This window comes from Acyrthosiphon pisum, chromosome X (genome assembly GCF_005508785.2).
Source record: "Acyrthosiphon pisum isolate AL4f chromosome X, pea_aphid_22Mar2018_4r6ur, whole genome shotgun sequence".
Taxonomy (NCBI): domain Eukaryota; kingdom Metazoa; phylum Arthropoda; class Insecta; order Hemiptera; family Aphididae; genus Acyrthosiphon; species Acyrthosiphon pisum.
The window spans coordinates 114,322,033-114,345,455 of record NC_042493.1 but is presented as its reverse complement, the minus strand read 5'-3'; the positions used below and the strand labels follow the sequence as shown (position 1 = coordinate 114,345,455).

Below are 23,423 nucleotides of genomic sequence, written 5' to 3'. Positions count from 1 at the left end.
ATTGCCTAAAGAATATAATATTAGCAATTTATTTCAATTTTATAAAATAGTTTAGTATATATATTATAATATATAATAAATATGTATTATAGATTACACAGAGAGGTTTTTTGTAACATGTACACCTTATTTTTACCATTTATTCAAACAATGATTCTTTATTTAAGTGTTCTTAAAAGATCATATTTTCAAATACAAAGACTATAGTATAATATTTAATGACTTTTCAATAGTGATGTATTTTTTAGGTTTTAAATCCCATTGCGTACCTATTACATAATACATATTATATTTGAATATGCAGTATGGCAGTATTCTCAATACATAAAATACAACGCAGAAACTAATTATTATTTTTATTAAATAGGTACCGTTTAAATTTTAAACACACCAATATTTAAGCGTTCTAACATTTTTAAACTGAAAAAATAGAAATGGTAACGTGAAAAATATTGTTCAACCACATGACAGTTTTAAATAATAAAGTGCTGATAGGTGTCTATTTACCTGCTCAGCTGATATGCATATATTATTGCCCATTATGGCATAGGTACAGAAAAATAATAAGCTAATAGCCAGAGCGCGACTCATAAATGCCGCAACAGATATTACTAAATATATATATAAATAAATTTTAAATTTTAAATTTGATAAACTTTATCAAAATCAAACTTTAAATGCTATTTATTTTTTATATTTTTCAACTGCTATAGTAACAATATATCAGAAGCCTTATATTAAATTTTCACGCTTTTTTAACCGAAAAATAAAATTATATTAACAAATATAGAAAAAATAACTAAAAAAATGGAGCTAACTATGCTCGTAAACCGTTCAAAAAGAGTCAAAATATTTTCAAAATTTGATAATATATATTAAATGAAAATATAAAAGTTCAGTGAAATTTTCATGTATCTACAGGTATTCATTTTTAAACAAAAATAACAAAATCGCTAAATGAGAAATCGAGTGAATATCGAATCTTGTAAAAATATGAACTTCAAACACTCATAAAAATTTATTTTGATTTACTTGTAGACATTTGTTTTGATAAAGGTAGACAAACTAAATAAATGTATATAAGAATATAAGGAATCTTGTATTACATTTTCAAATTTTAGATTTAAATAGAAATATTTTTATGTATTACTAACTTAAAATAGTTTGCAAATTTTTGTCATCTTCGTGAATTTTATTTATTTTGTCAATATTTGAACTAAAAATGCTTATAAAAAAAAATGTGACTACGGATTTTTAATATTTTTCATCAGTCTTTGAAATAATATATTAGGAGCTTAACAAGCATACTTGACAAAACATCACTATTTAGAAAAATAATATTTAAAATTACAATATTTTACCGGTTGTGCTTGTAGATGGTTTAGATTCACAATTTGCAAATTCATGTTCCTTATTTAATATTCTTTCATTTATTTGTCTTAGGACAGCTGAAATGTTTCTACCAGATCCATTTTGTACACCTATAAAACAATATTCAATAGCATATTAATATTTCTGATATTTACTCTATATTGCATACTAAGGTTGATTTAGGTAAAAAATATAATTGATTGTTAAGTTAATACATTTCAATAGACAGATAAATTTTATTTGGAAGTAGAGAAATTGATAAAAAGTACAGATTTAAGTTTTAAATTGCATTAGTTGAGATTTATTCAATTAAATTGAATTTTCTTAAAAAAATATTTTGGCAAAGTAATGAAAATATCAAAATATTGTTTGTATCTACTTCCCTTTATTTAATTATTTTTAACGATGGCTGATGCTATAATATGGACCATTTTATTATTGAACATGGAAAAAAAATATGAGGGATATATCCTCCCCTCCCCCCTTTGTTTTGATCTTATTATTCTGTACGGCTGCCGTTCCATATAACCAGAAATTGCTTGAATTTTTGCCCCTTAAGAAATACCTTAAATATCTTATTATATGTAAACTAAATACTGTCATTAAAACAAAAAATAAACATTGTCATTACATACATTTAATATACCATATATACATACTTAATAATAAGTCATCTACATTCAACTCAATAGGGTGTGAACTCGTTGATGGTTTATTGGTACCTAAAAGTTTGTTGTGGTGCTTATCTTTATTAGCTTTACTGTGTATTGAACCTGATCCAATATTAAAAGCTTCTGTACATTTAGATCGCCATTGTTTCATTGTCATCAAATTATCGATATCTTTAATTGTATACCAAAGTGTGTCTCCGACTTGAATTGAACACGACTCAAATATATCAATCGTTTTTAGTCTAAAAATATAAAAACAGTTAAAACTATTCCATAATAAAATAAATTATACCAAACTATTATAATATCCACATTGCAGTACCATGTAATGCACATTCATTTTTTGAACATAACATTTACATACAGTGTACAATTTTATGTTCAATTTATTTATTACAATAATAAAAAAATAACGATTATACACATTACAGTGATAACCAAAAACAAAATGATTCTTTACCAAACTTTTTAAAATTAAACTAACTAGAATTCAAATAAGGTAAACAATTTCTCTCTCCACCAAGTATTGATGAAATGTTCATCATAACAGACATTTATTATTATACATAAATGTAATAAATATTATTTATTATATTAATGGGTTATCAATTTTTTTTTTGTATTTACTTTTTCAAATTATCACCAATAAATATTCTCTCTGGCCCATGTTCTTCATGCGGCTGTGTTCCACTTGATGTTTGGCAGTACCATTGAACTTCAACTGATGATACAATAACATCTTGAACATAAACTTTGACCCACTAAAATATGTATGGTATATAATATAGTATGATGAAAACATCAAAACTCATTTATATAATTACCTTGGACCCAAATTTATAGTCGAAATTCTTCTTATAATTATGCCATAAATATTTCATTTGGTTACTGGTCGTTAAAAACTTTGCTTTTACTAAGGAATCTAGACGCATTTTTAATTTTTGCCCATAATAAAATACATTTTCATCAATGGAAAATCTCTAAAATTTTAAAACATTACAATTAAAAGAAATTTGTTGAGCTATTTTATAAATGGTAATAAATGTCCTATTTAAAGCACAATTAATAACAAAAAGAGCATAAAATTGTTTGAAAAAAGCAAAAAAAGTATGACCAACAATTAACTTAAACTAGGTATAAAATTGAGTAAAAAAATCGAAAAATTTATTTAAATTAAAAAAAGAATTAACTACCATGTATTTTCTTCATTTTTGCAATGAAAACAATAATAATAAGATAACCATTTAGTCCATATTCTGGGTGTAGAAATGTTAATTTCTTATTAATTAAATTAAAATTGTTTTATTACTATAAGTCTATACAATAATAATCATATTAAAATACTTCATCTGGAATATTGGCAAACAACAAATAGAAAAGCAAAAACAGTATTTATATAAAGCAAAAATAAATTGGTTAATTAGGAATTAGAATGACATAAAACAAATGTATGATTAAAAATTAGATTTCTATCTCATATAAAAAAAAAAGAAGCATAGTATGCTTTAAAATCAGAACCCTAGTAATAAATAACACAATGAAAAATTAATAAACAATAAAAACGAAATGTATATAAAGTTTTTTTTAAAAATAGGTATTTTGCAAATTCGTCCTTTCATATATTAGAATAATTAATATAAAATTTGACTTACATCACTTGTAGAAAGACTTATGAAGTCTCGTTTATATGGATCCTCTAAAGTAAAAATTGATCCATCTTGTGAAACAAATGTAACTTTACGTTTGACATCATAAACTCCACCAACCCATGATTCATAAAAAACCCAGGAATTAATTGCGAAGGACTATAAATAAAATGTAATAATCAATAAATTATACTTATAAAATTTGTAGTAATAAATTAAGTAAAAACTGTTATTATGTATTAAAATAACATTTGATATCAATAAAAAGAAAATTTAATTTCCATTTTCTACAATAGGTTAATAAGATGTGCATCAGACATACTTTATAACACTTGACGTTACACTAATATAATATAAATTATATTCTTATTATAGAAAATATCTGAAAGATCTACAAAATAATAAAATAGATATATGAGATAGTTGGATAATTTAAGAAACACAACAACTGATTTTATTATGATATATAATACCTATCTGTATAATATCTAAATACATGAGTTGTGAGAACCCCGCTTTAGTATAAAAATAAATAAACATTATTGTTTCAGCAAAATAATATATTGAAATTAAAAGAACTTTAATTTATTTGTGTAAATATAAGTTATGGGCAACGACATAATTTTGTGTCTTGATATCGTTCCGATTTCTCAGATATTGTATCCCTATATTGTAAGCTATTGTAAGTTGTACGATATATCGTTATCGTATCGAAAATAATTAAATAATTTTAAATATTAATATCTATATGTAATCATTAATTATTAATGAAAATGAATAATTTATATAAATATTGAATTAATAATAATTATTTCTTAATTAAAAAATTTGTTTTACATGGCTAATTGAAGATAAGAAAAAAACTTGTTACCTACAATAATTTCCGATATGAAATTGTATATAATATCCATATCCAAAATTTATCACAATATCGACATTGTATTGAAATATCGATATTGTTGCCCATCACTTGTAAATATAGGTGCCTAATATTTAAAATATTAAATATGTACATACTTTTGTGTGTGTTAAGTTTCGGGAATTGATATTTTCTATTATTTTGTTGGTATTAAGTATTTTTACTGTGGCATATTTATCAATATTTACACAATATCCAAATTGGCTTGGCTTGCCTTCATTAACTTTTCGTACTACATCACCAGGCAATACTGATCGATCCATTAACACAACCTAGGAAATAAAAAAAAATTAAGGCTCTAGTTTCAAAACATTTAAACTGTCGATATATGGATAATATACATTATCATCAGGGATAATTTCTTCAGCAGCATTTGGATGCCAGATTACTTTGATCTCATTATGATTCATATATGATGTCTTTTTTAACTCGGTTTCTGATCGCAATCTGTTCGTCTCTAAAACCAAACCATACTTTACTAGACCAGTATTTGAAGACACCGTGGCCACTTCATCTTCGTCAAAGAACTTTTCATCATCTTTCTCCATTATTTGATTGCACCTTATTATACGTAAATAAAAAGAGGTTGAGTGAAAATACCTACACGGGCATACATCAAGGCACAATGTATGTTATTGTTTTTATACAATAAAAGTTGAAAACATGTGACTTAGTGATTTAAATTTATAGAAATAACAAATTCTGTTCTAAATCTAAATGATTCATATAGAAATACTGATAAACGTCATTATTATTTTTTTAAGTGATGCAATGATTAATCATATTATGGTAACATTGATTTGCCATTCTCAACCAATCATATCGAACTACAGGGACATTACACATTATGTGTTGTCAACATATTTTTTGCGCTCATTTTGAAAAAAAATATTTTAGACCGATGAATATATTGATTTTACAATGTTTTTTTTTATTATTTGTGTCATTTTAGAGCAATAAAGATTATTCGATTTTCTACTTCAGAATTTTTCTAGGATAAAAAATTTAATCTAGTTGGTAATTTGGGAAAATGGGCATTTCCCCTCCGGACATTTTATCCCCCGACTGTATTCGGTCTAGTGGGACATACCCCCCACCATTTTTTTAAAGTTTATTAAAATTTCATGATACAATATTATTATTTATTAATTAATATGAAATTATTTTTTTTTAATAAAATATAAAATATATAAACATTTTTTTACTATCGTAAATATTATAATAGATTATAAATGTATATGTTTGATCCACGATTCATAGAACTACTTAAAACAAAAAAAATTTAAAATAAAATATAATTAATAATAATGGCTAAAAATTCCGACATAAAAATGATACATTTTGCAAAAAGCTTTTGATTACTGATTCTTTTGTTATTTCTAAAGCCTAAACACTTATTATTATAGGCAACTTCCATTGAAACTTAGGGCAACGACTAACGAGTTTTAACCATATTATCATTAAGTTTCCCGTATTATCATTTGCAGTATTTAATGCAACTGTTTGTAACAGTTTGATTCTGATGACTTGTTTATGTTTATCATCGTTTCCCTCAATTTTCTTATCAAAACGAAAAATACATTCACCAGTTTTTTTTTCGTGACGTGAAATTTATTTTAAACGTAAGTATTTATTATTTTGTTATATTACATTAATTAGAAGAAAAAATGTAATATTCTGACATTTATTAAATATCATATAAAACTTTGCGTTTAGGTATTTTTATTAAATATTCAACTTGATATGGATATGTGGTGTACTATGAGACGGGACACAATGACACATTTTTTTTTCTGCTCTTATTTTACGACACCTATTCCGTTAAATTTTATTTAAATGGGGAATCTAACCTATTTAATTAGTGTGGTAAAAGCCATTAATTTTGTGATAAATGTTAAGTATTCTATTAGATGCTGCAAAATTAAAAAACCTTAAGAGTATCTACGTTAGGTACACCAATGTTGGCAACATTTGTTTTCTCCGTCTTACAAGTGCGTAACATATTAAGTTTATGGAATAAAGATATGGTCGACAAATAAATAACGTCACTACCACATTGACAGTGTGTAACAGACCAACTTTTATTTAAAACCAGTTACAAACTAATATTAATAATAGTTATGACTTAGGTAAGAAATATATAAAGCTGACAGAATAGGATTGATTTCTCAACAGAACATACCAACAGTGTTGGGGAAGTTACTTATTTTGGGTAATTAAATTACATTACTAATTACTAATCAAAATTGTAACTAAATTATTTTTAAGTTACTTTTTTTTCATTTTGTCAAGTTACATTACTTTTGAGTTTTAAAAGTAACTCAATTACAATAGAAGTTACTTTTTTTTTTCATATCACTGGAGCTTAATAACTATTTTGTCTATACACAAACTATATAATGACAATCGACAATATGAAATGATATGAGCCGGCTGCGGGCGACCGTGGTGAAACAACACAGAGTAAGATATAAATTCCATTCTAAAAATAACATTTTATCGTCAAATAGTCAATAGCTATAATAACAAAAGTATTTTAGTATCACAAGTTCAGAAAATTCTACTTATAAATTATAATAATTAGGTATATGATATATTTTAATATTTACACTCATTATCAATACCTACGTTCTAGAAATGTATTAATCCAAAAAAAAAGTAACGAGTAATTTAGTAAAAATTACTACAAAAAAGTAACTTAAATTACATATAAATTACTTACAATAAAATGTAATTAAATTACCATAAAATTACTTAAAAAGTAATTTCGTTACAGTAACTTGGAACTTAAGTTAAGTTACTCCCCAACACTGCATACCAAATTGTTCAACAGAACATGTTTAGCTCCGTTATCCATTATTAGTGAGTAATGAGTATATTACAATTTTAAATTGTTTATATATCATAAAATACTCATAACTCGCTTGAAAATATAATCGAAAGCTCATCAGATTGCCTAGATAATAATCTTACCTTTAAATTTTATAAGAGGCCAATGCACTATAATTTTTAAACAAACAGAACTAGGTACTTACACGAGTTCTGCTGAGCTTATAATTTGCTTTATTATGCACTGTAAGATAGAGACAACAAATGTCGGTGTAATACGACCTCTTAAATTTTAAACTGTACATCGGTTATTGTTATTATTAAAATTAATAACTCAGTGTGAACATCAAAGCGCATTGTGCACAGTTGGTGGTTACCTACTTCAAACAAAATCAAATAACCAATATTTTGAAATTATTAAAACTAAATGAGATATGTCTCATGGAAAAATGAGTGTCTCAATGTGCCTCTTAAATCCCTTTTTTCCCTTCACATTCTTAAACAAACAAACTGTATCGCTTATTTTTTTAGGTGCTTAAACTCTCATTACTAGCCTGGGTGTAACAAAATTTCAATTAGATTATTCAAATTATATTTAATTTAATTACTGATTTTAAGTTAACTATAAAAGTTAGAAAAAATTTACCTATTTAGGATTCAACAATATTTTACTAAAAACTATATTGTACAAACCATCTCAAAAAATTGTGATAGTAACGGTGTACAAAAATTGTTCCATAATATTTTAGAATCCTTTTATTTTTGATTAATTATTATGCGCTTATTTGTTTTGTATATTTGTGAAGGTATTATACTGATTATAAAAATATGTTTTTAGTTATTTACTGCATGGCTTGAATTCAATTTTCAATTTTAATTTCAAGTTAACTTATCGATATTAGTATTTGCTGATTTTAATTTAAAATTATTTATTATTTATTATTTTTTCATACATGGTTATTAACACCTTTTATCAATACTTATAATTGATTTTGAAATGTCCTTTTTTAGTTTAAAGTTTTTTAGTTTAAATTCTGGGCTTAATATACAATTCACAATGCAAAATACACATCAAATACCAGAATCCAGAAGATGTGAACCAGCCAAATTATATAAAAAATCATCTTTTGTTGATATATATGCAGCATTGCAATTCTTACGCAAGTAAGTGATAAGTGATACATAAACTGCCAGATAAATATTAGTAACAAATTGTTGTCTATAGTGGTGAGATTTTTTGTGATATAAAACTTGAAACAGACGAAAACAATGTAATATTCGCACATAAAGTGGTTTTAGCATCAGCCAGTCCATATTTCTATGCAATGTTTACAAATTTTTCAGAACGGAATAGTAAGCTTGTTGTTTTGAAACAGATAGATTCTACCGCTTTACAACTCTTAGTAAACTTTATTTACTCCGGAGAAATCTTGATCACTGAAAAAAACATTCAAGTAATAATACAGCAATAGAAAACGTTTGCTTTTATTATATTTAACAAAATCATTTAAATTGTTTATTTCCCAAGGTTTTATTACCGGCTGCTGATTTCTTGCAGTTACAAGAAGTAAAAGAGGCATGTTGTGATTTTGCACAGACACTACTCTGCCCTAATAACTGTATTGGTATATACGCTATAGCTGATTTACATGGTTGTACAAAATTGTTAACAAGTTCAGAATTATATATTCAACAGCATTTTTCGTATGAAATATTATTTATTATTATGATTTTAAAAGGAAATTTTATTTATTATTGTTACATTTTGATTTTTAGAGAAGTTGTTGGTGGTAATGAATTCCTATCCTTATCATCCGAACAAGTTGTTAGGTTGATCTCAAGTGATAAACTTATTGTTCCATCCGAAGAAAAAGTGAGCAAACTAAAATTAATTACTGTAATAAATTAGTATTGGTGAAGGAAAAATTCAGTAACCTACTTACATATATTTGTTCTAATTCATTTATAAAATATATTTATTGTTTCAGGTATTTGAAAGTGTTATTCGTTGGGTAAAACATAAATTGGGTTCAAGAAAATGTATTTACCCCAATTAATGGAATACGTAAGATTACCGTTAACATCAAAAAGTTACATATCAAAAAAAGTAGTTGAGGAACCTCTTATTAAGAATTGTTTGAAATGTAAGTTTTTTCTTTATATATGCTTTTATTGTAAATAACTTATATTGTTAAATTCATATATATTGAATTATACATTTTTAAGGTAAAGATTACATAGATGAGGCATTGCATTTTCATAATATACACAAGTCAGAAAAGCTTATTCCACAAAATATCCGCAATAAGCCCAGACATGGAGATAATGTATTAATCTGTTATAATTTATTTACCTTCCTAATATATTTAGTAATTTAATTTTAACAGGTTATATTAATTGTTGGTGGATATGATAATGAATATAGGAAGATTACAGAATGGTACGACCCAAAAATGGATCGATGGAATTATGGACCAGAAATGATTACAAGTCGTGTAAATACTGGTGTATGTGTAGTGAATGACAATTTAGTGTTTGCTGTAGGTGGTTATAATTATCAGGGTGAACCTCTTCGGTCTGTAGATATGCTAGATTTAACTTCAGATTCACTTTGTTGGAAACCGAGTGTTGATATGTTAGTTAAGCGATCTAATTTAGGAGTTTGTGCAATCAACAATTATTATATCTATGCCGTAAGTTATGTTGAATTATAATTTATTAGTTTTTTTGTTATTTCTGTTATAATAAGTAAGTAACAATGAATTATATAATAAATTTAAGGTCGGTGGATATAATGATAATGATCGTATATTAAATAGTGCAGAATTGTTTAACTACAATACTCGAGAATGGCGTATTATAAAAAGTATGTCTACTAAAAGATGTGACTAAGGGGTTGGAGTCCTGAATAATATTTTATATGCGGTAAGTTAATAACTTTTTTTATGATTTTATATTTGTTATATATTTGTTACAATTATAGTTGTGATTGAAATAAAAAAATTCTACTGAGAAAGAATCAAGGAATATAATATCCACAAAATAAAGTATATCGATAAATTAAAATTTTAAAATAATTATAAATAATATACTACATAATATAAAATATATTTGTTTATATACCTATCAGAGATTGATTCATTTTTATTGATCAACAAACCTATTTATAAGTACCAAAAGTCGATTTATTATTAGTTATAAATATTGTTAACATTTTAAAATGACAATACAAAATGTATTAAAGTAATTAAACTTTGTTAAATGTTTATTTTAAACATTGAATATAGCTTAGTTTTTTATTTTTCATTCAAAAAGTGATTAATTTATACTTTATTAAGATTGATTTTTAGTTTCTAATAATTGTCAAACTTTATTCAACTTTTTATAAATATGTACTCAATAACATTCATTGAAAACTCTATGCAATAATATTGTATTTCAGGATTTTTTTCTACTAAGCAATTTGTATTAATTCAATTTTGTAGGTAGGAGGATCAACCCTGCAGTCAGATACTGTTGAATGTTATTATCCCAGTCTTGATACATGGAACCCAGTCGCAAAAATGTCTGTTCATCGCAGAAGTGCTGGAGTAGGAGTTTTAAATGGTGTACTGTATGTTGTAGGTGGTCATAATGGATTTAAATGCCTGAGTAGTGTTGAAGCATACACACCAAGTACAGGAGTTTGGACGACTATTGCTGATATGCATATGCCTCGACACCTTGCAGGTAACTTCTCGTTGAATAATTCTAAACTATTTTATGAAACATTTTTTTTAAAAATAAATTGAAATTAACTTAATTTTTCATTATAGGAATAGCATTAGATGATTTATTGTATGTTGTCGGTGGAGAAGACGAAACTTCATTTTTGGATTCTACAGAATGTTACAACCCCAAAACTAATACCTGGTCCTTGGTGGCAGCATCAATGAATCATGAACGGACTTCAATAGGAGGAGTAGCCTTTAATAGGCCGCGACATTTTAAGAATGGTTTTCATTTATGATTTTATTTTGCTACTATACATAGAATCTATATATAATCTATATTATAGATATTTTCTTATATTGTATTATAGTATCTTAATTGATTTTCCATTTATATTACAGTTTTTGAATGTTTTATTAAACATTTTTCGTCTTATCTTAGTCAATATAACTAAGGTTTGCAGATAATTTTATAGCTAAAAATGTATTATATGTTTAATTTCTATAGGTAATTATTGAACATTATATATAAAATTTATGATTATGATAGTCGTACCTAATATTATGAGTATTTTTAAGAGGAATAACACATAATTTAAGTATGATGAACTGAATATTTTTGTTTATAATTTTTATAGCATTCTCCTTAGTTTAATTTAATTTATATCTGAACATTATTATAGGTATACAGTTTTTTATACAAAAATAAACTGTCTTGAAATTGTATAAATTTAACTGTTTACTATAGGTTAGCTAATAATTATATTCTCATATTTTTATCTATTTCTTTGTAATGGTATGAGTATTTTAAGAGGAATAGCACATAATTTCAACTGAATATTTTTTTTATAATTTTAATAGAATTCTTCTTTTTTAAATTTAATTTGTATTTCATTTTAAGTATAAGTTAGTTAATTATACAAATATACAACTATACAAAATTATACAATTATACAAACTTATACAATGAACTTTCTGGCAATTTCTTGAAATGGCCTTACACCAAAACGGCCCTATACCGAAACACACTTGGACAGAAATGTCCACGCGAAATGTTCTAGACGGGATAAATATAATAGGCAAAATTAACAGATTAACAAAATGTAAAATGTATGTATTACAACAATTTGTTTATAAAAAAAATTATACCTGATATTTTTATACTGTATTGTAACAATATGTCAGGATCTCCTTGTATTATATTTTCACGCTTTTTGACACAACAAATAAAGTTTAATTGATATTTATAGAAAATAAAACTAAAAAAATTGTGTGAATATCCATTTTTGTAAAATTGGAACTTCAAACTCTAATAAAAAATTAATTTTTTCTTTCTGGTAAAATTTGTTTATTTGATATAGGCGGTAGATAAACTTACGATGAATCCTGTATTACATTTTAAACTCTTAGAATTAAAAACACATTTTGTTCATTTTTATGAATTTCTAACCCAAAATACTTTTTATATTTAAGGTTGTATAGACAATTTTCAGTGAAAGTGCCATGTATCTACAGTAATTTGTTTCATAGTTACACCATAACACCAATAACCAATATTGATTATGTAAAAAACCGATATTGCATTATTTTTTTTTGTTTTTCTCGGATATTTTCAAAATTACTGGGATATTCTTACTTTTGACCACCCAGAGTACCAACTAGATATACTTTTCTGTCAGAAACGATACCGTTGAAGAAAATCTAAGCATTTTTACTGTCCTAAAAGACAAAAAGAGGTGATAGACACAAATAAAATTTAAAAAAGCGGGTAACTGGATGTCACTCTTCTGTACGCCTGTACAGTAGGTTACTAGTGGGCCACTTTATAATGGATGGTATTAAATTTGAATTCAATGATATAACAACATTATAATATACGAATGTCGATTCTGAGCGGTGATGATTTGTCAGTGTGGATATTTTAAGTTTGTAGGATCTAATAATACTAAAAAATTAAAAATTAAAAACTGTGATCACCGTTTGGGGCAGTAAAACTGATTCATTATTCTTTAACAATATCTTGTTCAATGGAAATGTGAATCAATTTGGTGCATTTGGGAAGTAAAAATTCTGAATAGTTTTCTAAAGTGCAAGAAAAACAAAAGTAAAATCATGGAAAAACAGTAATTTTTACTCAAAATAAGTTTTCGAAAAAAATCGATTTTGGTTTTTTGTGTAACTCTAAAATAAATTACCGTAGATCCATGCGAGTTTTACTGGTTGTTTATATTAACATTTTCTATACACCATACAATTTTCAACAATTTGTATTTGTTTTAAATTGTTTACGGACATTTTTTTTTTCTTTGAATATCAATAAAATGTTATTTGTTGGGTAAAAACCTTGAAAATTTAATAAAATGCTCCTAATATATTGTTACAAAGTTATGCCTGATTGACAATTTTTACATGCAGATATTAAAGTAAAAAAAAAAAGGTGGTTAAGTGGATGTCGCTCTGCTGTACAGTAGGTTACAAGTGGATCACTGTATAATGGATAGTATTAAATTTGAATTCAATGATGATATTATATCATAACTGTATAAGAAAAACGATTCTGAGCGGAGACTGAATTTAAGTATAAGATATATTATATTATACTTATATCTATGGTATTAAAAAAAAAATTGACCTATAATAAATTCCAAATTAATCATATCACAATATCCATTAGGTACTTATAACGCGTTATACATCAACAACAAATCGTGGTATTATCATAATGCATAGATATAAATAGTATACTTTAGAACAGTGGTGCCCAACCCGCCGCCCGTGGGCCACATGTGGCCCGCAAATAGGTATTCTATGTGCCCGTTACAAATTTTCTAAAATAGAAACACTTTTAAAAATGTATGAAAAAAATTTTAAATTATTTATTTTCATATATTATTTTTACTTAAATTTATGAATTCGTTTAAATAATTATTCCAAAAAATACAATTATAATGATAATAATAAAACTAAAAACTATACAAAAATGTTTTACTCTTATTTTTAATGTGAAATTTGAGCTTGTACTTCTTTTACTAATAATAAAAAATCTGGTTGAAGTTTAGTGGTTCCAATCCTCAAAATTGAATGAAGGTGCTCATCCGTAAGTCGCGATCCATGAACCGATTTTGTTTGTTTCATCATAAATTATAGACCATTTTATTTAAAAATTCGGCAATCATCATTATATTTGCGTTTTTTTGTGTCCGATATTTTCATACGGAAACTTAACAATTAAATATCGATACCACCCGTGTACTTAAAATAATTACGTACTGATCAAACTAATGGTGTAGGTACCTACGGTGTGTACCTCAATTCATAATCTTTTCAATAGACAATAAAAGAGAAGAAAACAAGTCCAATATATAAGATTATTTTTGTACTTTTATACTTTGTGGCCGCTTGAAGATAATTGCTTACCAAAGTGGCCCGCCAAAGGAAGAAGTTTGGGCATCACTACTTTAGAAGCTTCAAGTACCCATGAATAATATTTACAATCACAAAAAAATAACTAAAATAGTTATTCCGGGTTTTTTAATATGAAATTTCGTCCAAATTTGAGCTAAAAATGACTATAAAAATAAACTGTGCTTATGTATTTTTTAGATTTTTTGGTAATAGAATTAACTACTTATGTGGAATTTTGTTTTAAATTTTCAATCCTTAGATATAAAAGTTGAACATTTTATAAATTTTTAACTACAAAATAATTATTCAATTTTAAATTTGATAAATTTTGTCAAAATTCGATCTTTAAATGCTTAAAAAAAAAATTGTGCCTATATATTTTTAATATTTTTCAACTGCTATTGCAACAATATATCAGGAGCCTTGTATTCATTTTTACACTTTTTGGCCCAACAGATAAAACTTTATTGATATTTATATAAAAAAAAAAAAACTAAAAATATTGACAACTAACAATATCCGTAAACAGCTCAAAAAGAGTCAAATTATTTTAAAAATTTTATCGTATATAGAAAATACTAATATAAACATTCAGTGAAATTTTCAATTATTTACAGTCATTCATTTTTAATAACAATAAAATAAGAAAATTGTTACATGACAAATCGAGTGAATATCAAATGTTGTAAAAATATGAATTTCAAACGCTCATAAAAATTTAATTTGACTTTCTTGTTGACATTTTTTTTTTGAAAAAGTTAGACAAATTTTATTGATATTTTTTATTTTGATAAGGGTAGAAAAATTTATGAAGAATCTTGTATTACATATTAAAATTAATATTATTAATCACAACACATTAATCAAAAACGTTTAAAAACGTTTAACAAAAACGATATTTTTTAAATCAATTAACAAAAACAAAAACATTTTCTATCCCTGTTATATACTATATGTACTTGCTTATAAGCTATAATATACTATGTGTCGTATATATATATATATATATGATGTAGTTTTAGTTTCATATTGCGTAGTGTTTAATATAACATGATAATTTGGGTATTCGTATAGATGAGATTTTATATTTCGTGTACGGCCTATTTGGAATGTCTATGATCGTCGAGCCCTCCCCATAATTATATTACCCACAGAACGGTTTCCATATTAATATTTGATACAAAGTCATGACGTAGTGGATTGTTATTTGTTGTCCGTTACAATATACCTACAATTTACTACAAACGCAGTAGAACTTAATTTTACTTTTACTTTAGGGTCCAAGCAAATTACATGATCAAAAATACATAGGCACAATATTTTTTTCATAATCATTTTAAGTTTGAAGTTTGACAAAATTTATCAAAATTAAAATTCAATAATTATATTGTTGTAAAAAATTGATAAAATGTTCAACTTTAATATCTAAAGATTGAAAATTTAAAACAATGTTCCACGTTAATAGGACCCACTTGTAACTACTGTACAGCAGAGCGACACCCACTTACCCAACTTTTTTAAAATTAGTTTTGTTTTTTGTGTTACTAATAATTTATTATTTTGCGGTTTTTATTTTGATGTAATTTGGTATTTAATTAAAATAGCTTATGGATTTCAATGATTTAAAAATTATTTGGATATATTGTTTTGTTCGGCGATCTATTGTTGATGCCGTAGAATACTTGACTGAAGAACTGATGAACTCAATAAAAGACATCACTTCGGTCACCGACGGTCATGTGGCAGTCAAGGGGGTTAATTACGTTTAAATGAATCTTATGTCCTTAGTAGATCTATCTGTACAACATTTCAATTGTGTTGATCGACATTACGCATAATAATTACATATGCTAATAAAAATGCACATTCAGCATTTGCAAAAAGTTCCCCATTAGCTCTAGAATTTATATAAACAAAATAAATTAAAAAAACTAATTAATGATAAAAATTAATAATAATAGTAACATGCCAATATTCTGTAAATGGGTCTAATACAAGTGATATTAGAGGGGATTCTGCAGGAAGTCGAAATGCTTCAAGAAACATTCCAAGCGCTTCATTAACACATGTAACCACATACATTAAAACAATAACAAATTATAAAATAAACTCTATGTAATTATAACATTATAAATTATAATTAGGGAATGGGTTTTAATATTTAAATACATTTTTATGTAGTTGAAAGATCAAAGTTTTGGCATAATATGTGTAAGTTTCATTTTATTTAATACAATAAATTTATTTTTAAAAAGTTGATTCTAAATTTATTTTAAATATTTTGAAATTTAAAATTGTATGTTGTTTCTACCTGTTTCCCTCACAAAGACTATTTGGTTGATTCAGAAAAAAAATTTTAATATGTGTCATATATTATTTATATTAAATTCTATCCAATTTTTAATTGTATACTAAATTAAAATCCGTTTCCTAATTATAAATATGACATACTGACATAGTCAACATTCTTGAATAGTTGATTTTTTGTTGTTTGCATTGGGTAGGTATCTATAGTTTTAACTTTTATTTATTACCTTCTTACCTTAAGTGGAAACATATTTAATGTGATTGGTGTACAAAATTGGTATGTTTATAAACAAGTTTGTTTCTCAAAATTTTAACAATAGTTGATTTCTCGTAATCATAATCACTTTAAAAAATGTTTAAGTAATTGAAATGATTCAATGGTTTTATCCATCTGAAACTTACAAAGTTGATACAAAGTTGAATACAATTCATTGACTATTTTAATATAAATTAAATAAACAGTCATAAGAATAGATTATCATAAAATTTCTTACAACTTTAGTAAAACTTCCATGATCTGAAATCTTTATTAAACTTATAATAATAGATTTTAGGTAGAAATCTTTTTAAAAATGTATATATTCCATAAAGTGTAGATCACATCTACTCAATACATGGGCCTGAAAGAAAGATATGAATTATAAATCAAAGTATTATTATAAATTTATATATAAAATAAACAGTTTAACATATTATGCCAATTAAGGTGTACAACTTTTTAATTTGTACATAATATATGAAATTTTAAGTTTCCAATGTTCACACTTCAATAGAATTTTATTTTGTATTTTTATCAAATTACCCACAATTTTCCATAATTCAGATTCAATTGTCATAACACTGGAAGTCCAAACTAGTTAAGCGTTTCTTTGCAATTTAAATATTATGCCATATGTGCTATTAAAATTGGATACTTGTTCAACAAAATTGTATTTGTTATAGATTAAAACTTTACTAAAAATATGTCAGTGCACGATATGTGTTTTTTCTCTTTGAACTAGGTACGATTAATATAGCAAATAGCGCTTACAGTAGATCCAATTTTGTACTGTTAACTTTAATATTAGAGTGAATTGACATATTATTATAATCAAACTTAAAAAATATGTTCTAAGGAACCTTATAGGTAAGCGCTAAGCATTTATTTATATTTTATTTTTAAAGCAATCTAAGTATATTTTATAATTGTAATATATTTAGCAATAATTATTTATTTTTTCATTTATTATAGTGTGCAATAAAATGTATGACCGGAATTCTGTATGATTGTAGTCTGTACTTCTGTTAAAATTTCAAATAATCGAATGATTCAAATTTACAGTTTATACAGCATGTGAGGTAAAGAATAAAATAATATTATGATTTATGCTGTTATTTATTTGATAACAGTTATTACTTATTAGTACCTACATAGTAATAACTGATAAGTCATATTGGTTACTACTGGTAACAATGGTACTTCTGGCCGCTCCGGAATATTATACCGAAACATTAGTGATCCAGTGACCTACTTGTAACCTACTCTACAGCAGAGCGACACCCACTTACCCAGATTTTTTTTTATTATACATTCTTAATAATTTTTTATTATGCCTTCCTGATTGTCAAAGATATTATTATTAAAAAGGACTTATTGAAAACTCTTTTGGTAATTTTCTGTTTAACCTAACTCTTAACCGTATAGATCCATATACTTGATTTTGTGTGAGGATTTATTTAATTTATCATTGCCTCATATCAAGGTCTAGACCATCTTATAATTAGCTAAGATATTGCCTCCCCTGCCAAGAAGACCTGTGCACGCTTATGGTGATCGCAGCACATTTATACGTTTTAGACCAATAAGAGGTGGTAAATTACATATAGGTACTTCGGAATATCCGATTGTAATTTTTTAAATATGTATAAAACTACTCTTTGACAACATTTCTAGGCTTTTTAGGATGTTGATTTTAAATTTTAAATTTTACTTATTAGACCTTAAAATTTATATTTTTTTTCAATAATCCTATGAAATAATTGCATTACATTTGTATTTATTTTGGGCACATCTGAATTTAAATCAGACAATGATCAAACAAATTGTCATTCTCTGGACATATCCAGCCAGAACTTTTTATGTTATACTGGTCAAAACCTTCGTCCACAAACATAAAAATTCTTTTGAAAACTTTGAACTTTATAAGTGTCTTTAAATATTGAGTATACAAAGAATGTATCATGCTAACATTAATATATTTTATATAGAAGAAATTTGTAATTAGTTACTCCAATTAAAGTGTTAGTGTTTCTTATCGTTGTGTTTTGGAAGGTTGTCAAATAAAATTAAAAATATGTTTTCAACCATATTATGTCCATTTAAATTTGTCTAAAGTAATTGATACAAAATTTCTTTCCAACTTCCTCCCAACGAAATTGCGTATTACGATTAAGTAGAAAATTCAATGGCGATCCTCATTTTATATTTGAAATTGAAGTTGCATTTGAAGTTCCGTTACCGTGGTAAGTTAATGGTAAGTACTCTTATTTTGTCCTATCTATTGTCGCATTCGAGCCCTGGTTGACCCCACTGTAAACGGTATTCCGAACGAACACACCACAGTAAGTGGTATGTTGTTATTTTCTGACGACCATAAATTATATTGTGTAATTAAAGCCACTATGATGATGCAATATTACTACAAAATATATAAATACATTGTAATATTATATATATATATTTTGATATTTCAAAGTTGACTAGACAAGTACTACAACTGCAGATTATGAGAGTTGGCCATTACCACCCTGGATAGTGATCCTGGGGCTGTGTTGGTAATAGATGCTAAAATATTATTTAGATAAAAATAATAGATAAAAATGCCCAAGGTATATAGATAAAGATATATTGATATATATAAATAGATTGACAAAGCGTACAAATTAACTTTTGTAATGTAAACTGTAAATGCGCATATAATAAAAAATAAATTTCATTTTCATCAAATTTCATTTTATTGTCGTGGCTTAGTCATTATTAAAACAGCACTTGGTACCAAACCTAAAAAAGATAAACAATGAAAAATTAGTTAACAATTTTGTATGCATGAAAATAATTTTTATTTTCTACTTTTAAGTTCAAATATACTTTACCACCTCAATATTTTTTTTTTTTTTGGAACTTAAAATAACGATTTAAGGACAATAGTGCGATCAGAGTTCATAGCTCAGACTTAGTTTCAGAGTTAAATTGTTTTGAATGTCCATATTTGTTCGCATGCAAGATTCATAACCTTGCAATTAAAATAAAATAAGTAGTTGGTTCTTACACTTAGTGGCTCCGGTCAAGGAAAATCATAAAATTTGAAACTAAGTCCAAGGGAATTCAAAATCGTTTTCTGCACTAAAAGTTTCATTATATGTAACTTTATATCATAATATAATATAGAATGTAATGTAATGTATTATAATATGTAATTTTATACTATAAAGAACAAAAATTTGTTTTTGGTTTAATGATGGTAGTAAACTTTATTTTATCCGATTTTTTTTTTTTGTAATCCCATCTTCCCTATCGTACCTATCTTATAGCAACAACAAAACACAATAATAAAAACATTTTTATTTATAATTTTATTGAAAGCATAGTTTAATTTATAAATCGTTATAATCATAAGAATTGAGCCTTGGACTGATAAAATATGATTTAATTTTGATATTACCTAATTGATCAAGTGGTTTTTCATAATCATCACTTGTAAAAACTTTTCTTGGAAAGCTTGTAATGAGACAGAAAGGAGCATCACCATCAGAACGGTTTAGTTCAATATAAACTCTTACAGCAGCCATAGTTTCTTTAACATTAAATGTTTGAACAATTGTTTGACCATTTGTAAGACGAATCTAAATACAAATAAATATTAATTAAAATCAAAACTGTAATAATTAGAAAAAGTATAATTAAAAATCCAATTAGTAATATAATTAAGTAAGATATTTCTTTGTATAATTATTAATTGAAGACGGTTGTAAGAAAGTCTGTATTTGGTATGAACCATGACTGAATAAATAGGTATGATTAAAAAAACCCGGTTTTGCCCAGCTTAACTTCTCTTCACTATTCTACACACAAAATCATTGCTTGTAGTTCTCTACATTTCTTTGGTCGAAAATGTCAATAGAATATTCTAGAAGCTGAGAACTTTGCGATAGACGTGGCCAAGGTGGTATGCACATCACAAGTTATGAACATACCTATTTATTCAGTGACGGTATGACAATTACTGGTCTTTCCAGTCAACAGCCATATTAATAATGTGTCCCAGTTATTGTATTTATTACATTGAAGTTTAATAGAAATGAAACCAATTTAATGAATATGACGTGAATTTTTACTCAATGTAAATCTCAAAACCATACTTTATATTATTATATACTAGTTAATATTTTTTTTATAGAACCACTAATGGATTGTCAAGAGAATGTAATAAGTAATAATTAAAATGTAAAATTTAATATGTGTATTAAGCTTGTTAACCTGTAATTTTGTCTCTGTATAATCCTTTGTTTGTTTTTTAGGTTTTTTTTTATCCATAATTTGTTTTATGTATTCATCTTCAAGCCTAAACAAAACAAAACAAAATAATTTTTCAATAAATAGAACAAAAATTTTTATTACACAAATCATTTTACTTTTTTTCAGCAACAGCCTTCTCTTTTCCAGTGCCAATTTTAATTTTTTTTCTTTCTAGTTCTTCTCCTTTTTCTTTAGTTTCGCGTTCCTTACGCTTTTCCTTTAAACGTTCTACCAATTTTTTTATTTGTTCTTTTTTTTCATCTTCAGTTAACGGTTTAATTTCTTCTGTTGATCCTGCGAAATTACTATGACCTGACTTAATGGCATGATAATCTAGTGCAGTAGTGTCAGCAAATAATTTGTTACTGCTAGAAACATAATTTTAAATATAGGTTGTAATCACAAATCACCTCCACTAAAAAAAATTCAAATACATTAGAAACCAGTGGCGTATCTAGGGGGTCATATCACCCTCCCACCAGGAGACCAAATCGTGTACACCATACAACATCTATAATATTATGAATATGTCTATAAAAATGGTAATATCCCTGTTGTAAAAAAATTTAGATGCACTACTAGTAGGGACCTAATTGTTTTAAGATTATAAAATAATTATAAACTAAAAACTAAGATGTATCTCAAATTATGTTTAAAACTTTAAATCTGTGAAATTTTTATTAATAAATTATCTCACTCTTCACATTTGGCTACTGTTGCAGATGGGGTATTAGTTTCTGAATTAGTGTTGGCAGTAGATGCTTCTTGAGCAGTTGACGGTTCCATTTTATCATCATTGTGTGCCAATAACCTTTTAGATAAATAATATATAATATGTTACTATAATGTGTATAAAAGAAGTCTTTCAAAATTATTAGACAGTATTTTAATCTATTAATTATAGAAAAAACAATATTAATCAAGAATACAATATTTATGGGAATCTGTTTTTAATTTAAACGGGAATGCTCCCGAATAGCAATACCTTAGAAATACAGTAGTGTGTTTAATATTTTATTATACTGCCGGTACATTCTTACACAAAATCCTAATTCTTACCACTCCATTGCAGGTTCAACACCTTGATTTCCTGTCATTGAAACACTCTTTTCGCTGCAACAAAAAAGTTAGAAACGTTTTCAATTAGATAGATACAACTCTTGAGAGTATGACATGTGTATAGATCCAGACAGCAATTTTTGTTTAATGATATTATAATAACATTATAATCACGAATAATATTTGTATAACGTTATTATAATATTATTATAATATTATAATCGTTACAAAATGCTATCGGAGAACGTACGCTTTTTCTTTCTGGAAACCTGCGTCAATGAGAAACTGAACGGTTTCCTGAGACGTCATGATTTAAGAAAAATGTTTACGGCAGGACTATAATAAAATAGAAAAAGGAACACGACTAGTTTTCACTAAGTTTTATGTAACCAGAATGACAATTCATATTTAAAACATTTTTAACGTATGACTTTAATACAAAACTATTTTACTGAAACCGATGTCATTGGGATTCAGTGTTTAATAAATTATCGATGATCGACGTTTTGTTTCAGTAATCCGTAGGTACAGATAAAGCCGAAATCAGATATTCGATTTTTTTTCCGAAACTAGCTTCATACTTGTTGATATAGCCACCGGGCGGAGAATAGGTTAAATTGATAATGCCACCAAAGAGAAGTCCTGAACTGATAATATTTTCAGGCTGTTTGCTTACATTTGTGTATGACACGATCATGAAGACTAGAGATAATGAGGACAAACTCTGCTGGCCGCCTGCACAAAAATTGGTTCGATAAAACATCGCACACTAATTTCTCTACCAGTTGGCGTGGCGTTCAAATCCGAGGCTGGCTCAGTATATTATATTGACCCGTATTAGATAGGGACATACCTATTCTGCCCTCCTAGTGGAATAAGCAGTAAGTGCCAAATTTACAAATTTGAGGTTATTTCATATTCAGCATAATTGTATAATTCCGCTTCTTTTTT

At 26.1% G+C, this 23,423-nt stretch overlaps 2 protein-coding genes across 2 annotated transcripts; one reads left to right on the top strand and one right to left on the bottom strand.

Moving 5' to 3' along the window:
* Positions 1–8,493: 8,493 nt before the first annotated feature.
* LOC100165495 (kelch-like protein 2) lies at positions 8,494–11,445 on the top strand. Its single transcript, XM_029485427.1, has 9 exons — positions 8,494–8,600; positions 8,662–8,890; positions 8,965–9,140; positions 9,213–9,309; positions 9,472–9,580; positions 9,663–9,763; positions 9,824–10,129; positions 10,922–11,165; positions 11,252–11,445. The coding sequence occupies exons 1-9, from the start codon at positions 8,494–8,496 to the stop codon at positions 11,443–11,445; spliced, it is 1,563 nt and encodes a 520-aa protein (XP_029341287.1).
* An 8,339-nt stretch (positions 11,446–19,784) lies between these two features.
* LOC100167531 (UBX domain-containing protein 1-like) lies at positions 19,785–22,960 on the bottom strand. Its single transcript, XM_001945389.5, has 7 exons — positions 22,723–22,960; positions 22,473–22,526; positions 22,111–22,224; positions 21,530–21,781; positions 21,375–21,459; positions 20,560–20,740; positions 19,785–19,898 (listed from the first exon to the last, which is right to left on the bottom strand). Exons 1-7 carry the CDS (start codon positions 22,779–22,781, stop codon positions 19,852–19,854), a joined length of 792 nt encoding a protein of 263 aa, XP_001945424.1. The 5' UTR covers positions 22,782–22,960; the 3' UTR covers positions 19,785–19,851.
* Between the last annotated feature and the right edge of the window lie 463 nt (positions 22,961–23,423).

Bases quoted from the DNA above. Each gene is read 5' to 3' on its own strand.
- LOC100165495 (XM_029485427.1), top strand. From the start codon at position 8,494: ATGCAAAATACACATCAAATACCAGAATCCAGAAGATGTGAACCAGCC. The intron at 9,310-9,471 runs GTGAGCAAACTA...ATTGGGTTCAAG, and splicing joins TTGTTCCATCCGAAGAAAAA to AAAATGTATTTACCCCAATT. The intron at 11,166-11,251 runs GTAACTTCTCGT...TTTTCATTATAG, and splicing joins TATGCCTCGACACCTTGCAG to GAATAGCATTAGATGATTTA.
- LOC100167531 (XM_001945389.5), bottom strand. From the start codon at position 22,781: ATGACGTCTCAGGAAACCGTTCAGTTTCTCATTGACGCAGGTTTCCAG. The intron at 21,782-22,110 runs GTGAGATAATTT...TTATGTTTCTAG, and splicing joins ACAGTAGCCAAATGTGAAGA to CAGTAACAAATTATTTGCTG. The intron at 19,899-20,559 runs GTAATATCAAAA...TATCTTTTTTAG, and splicing joins AAAACCACTTGATCAATTAG to GTTTGGTACCAAGTGCTGTT.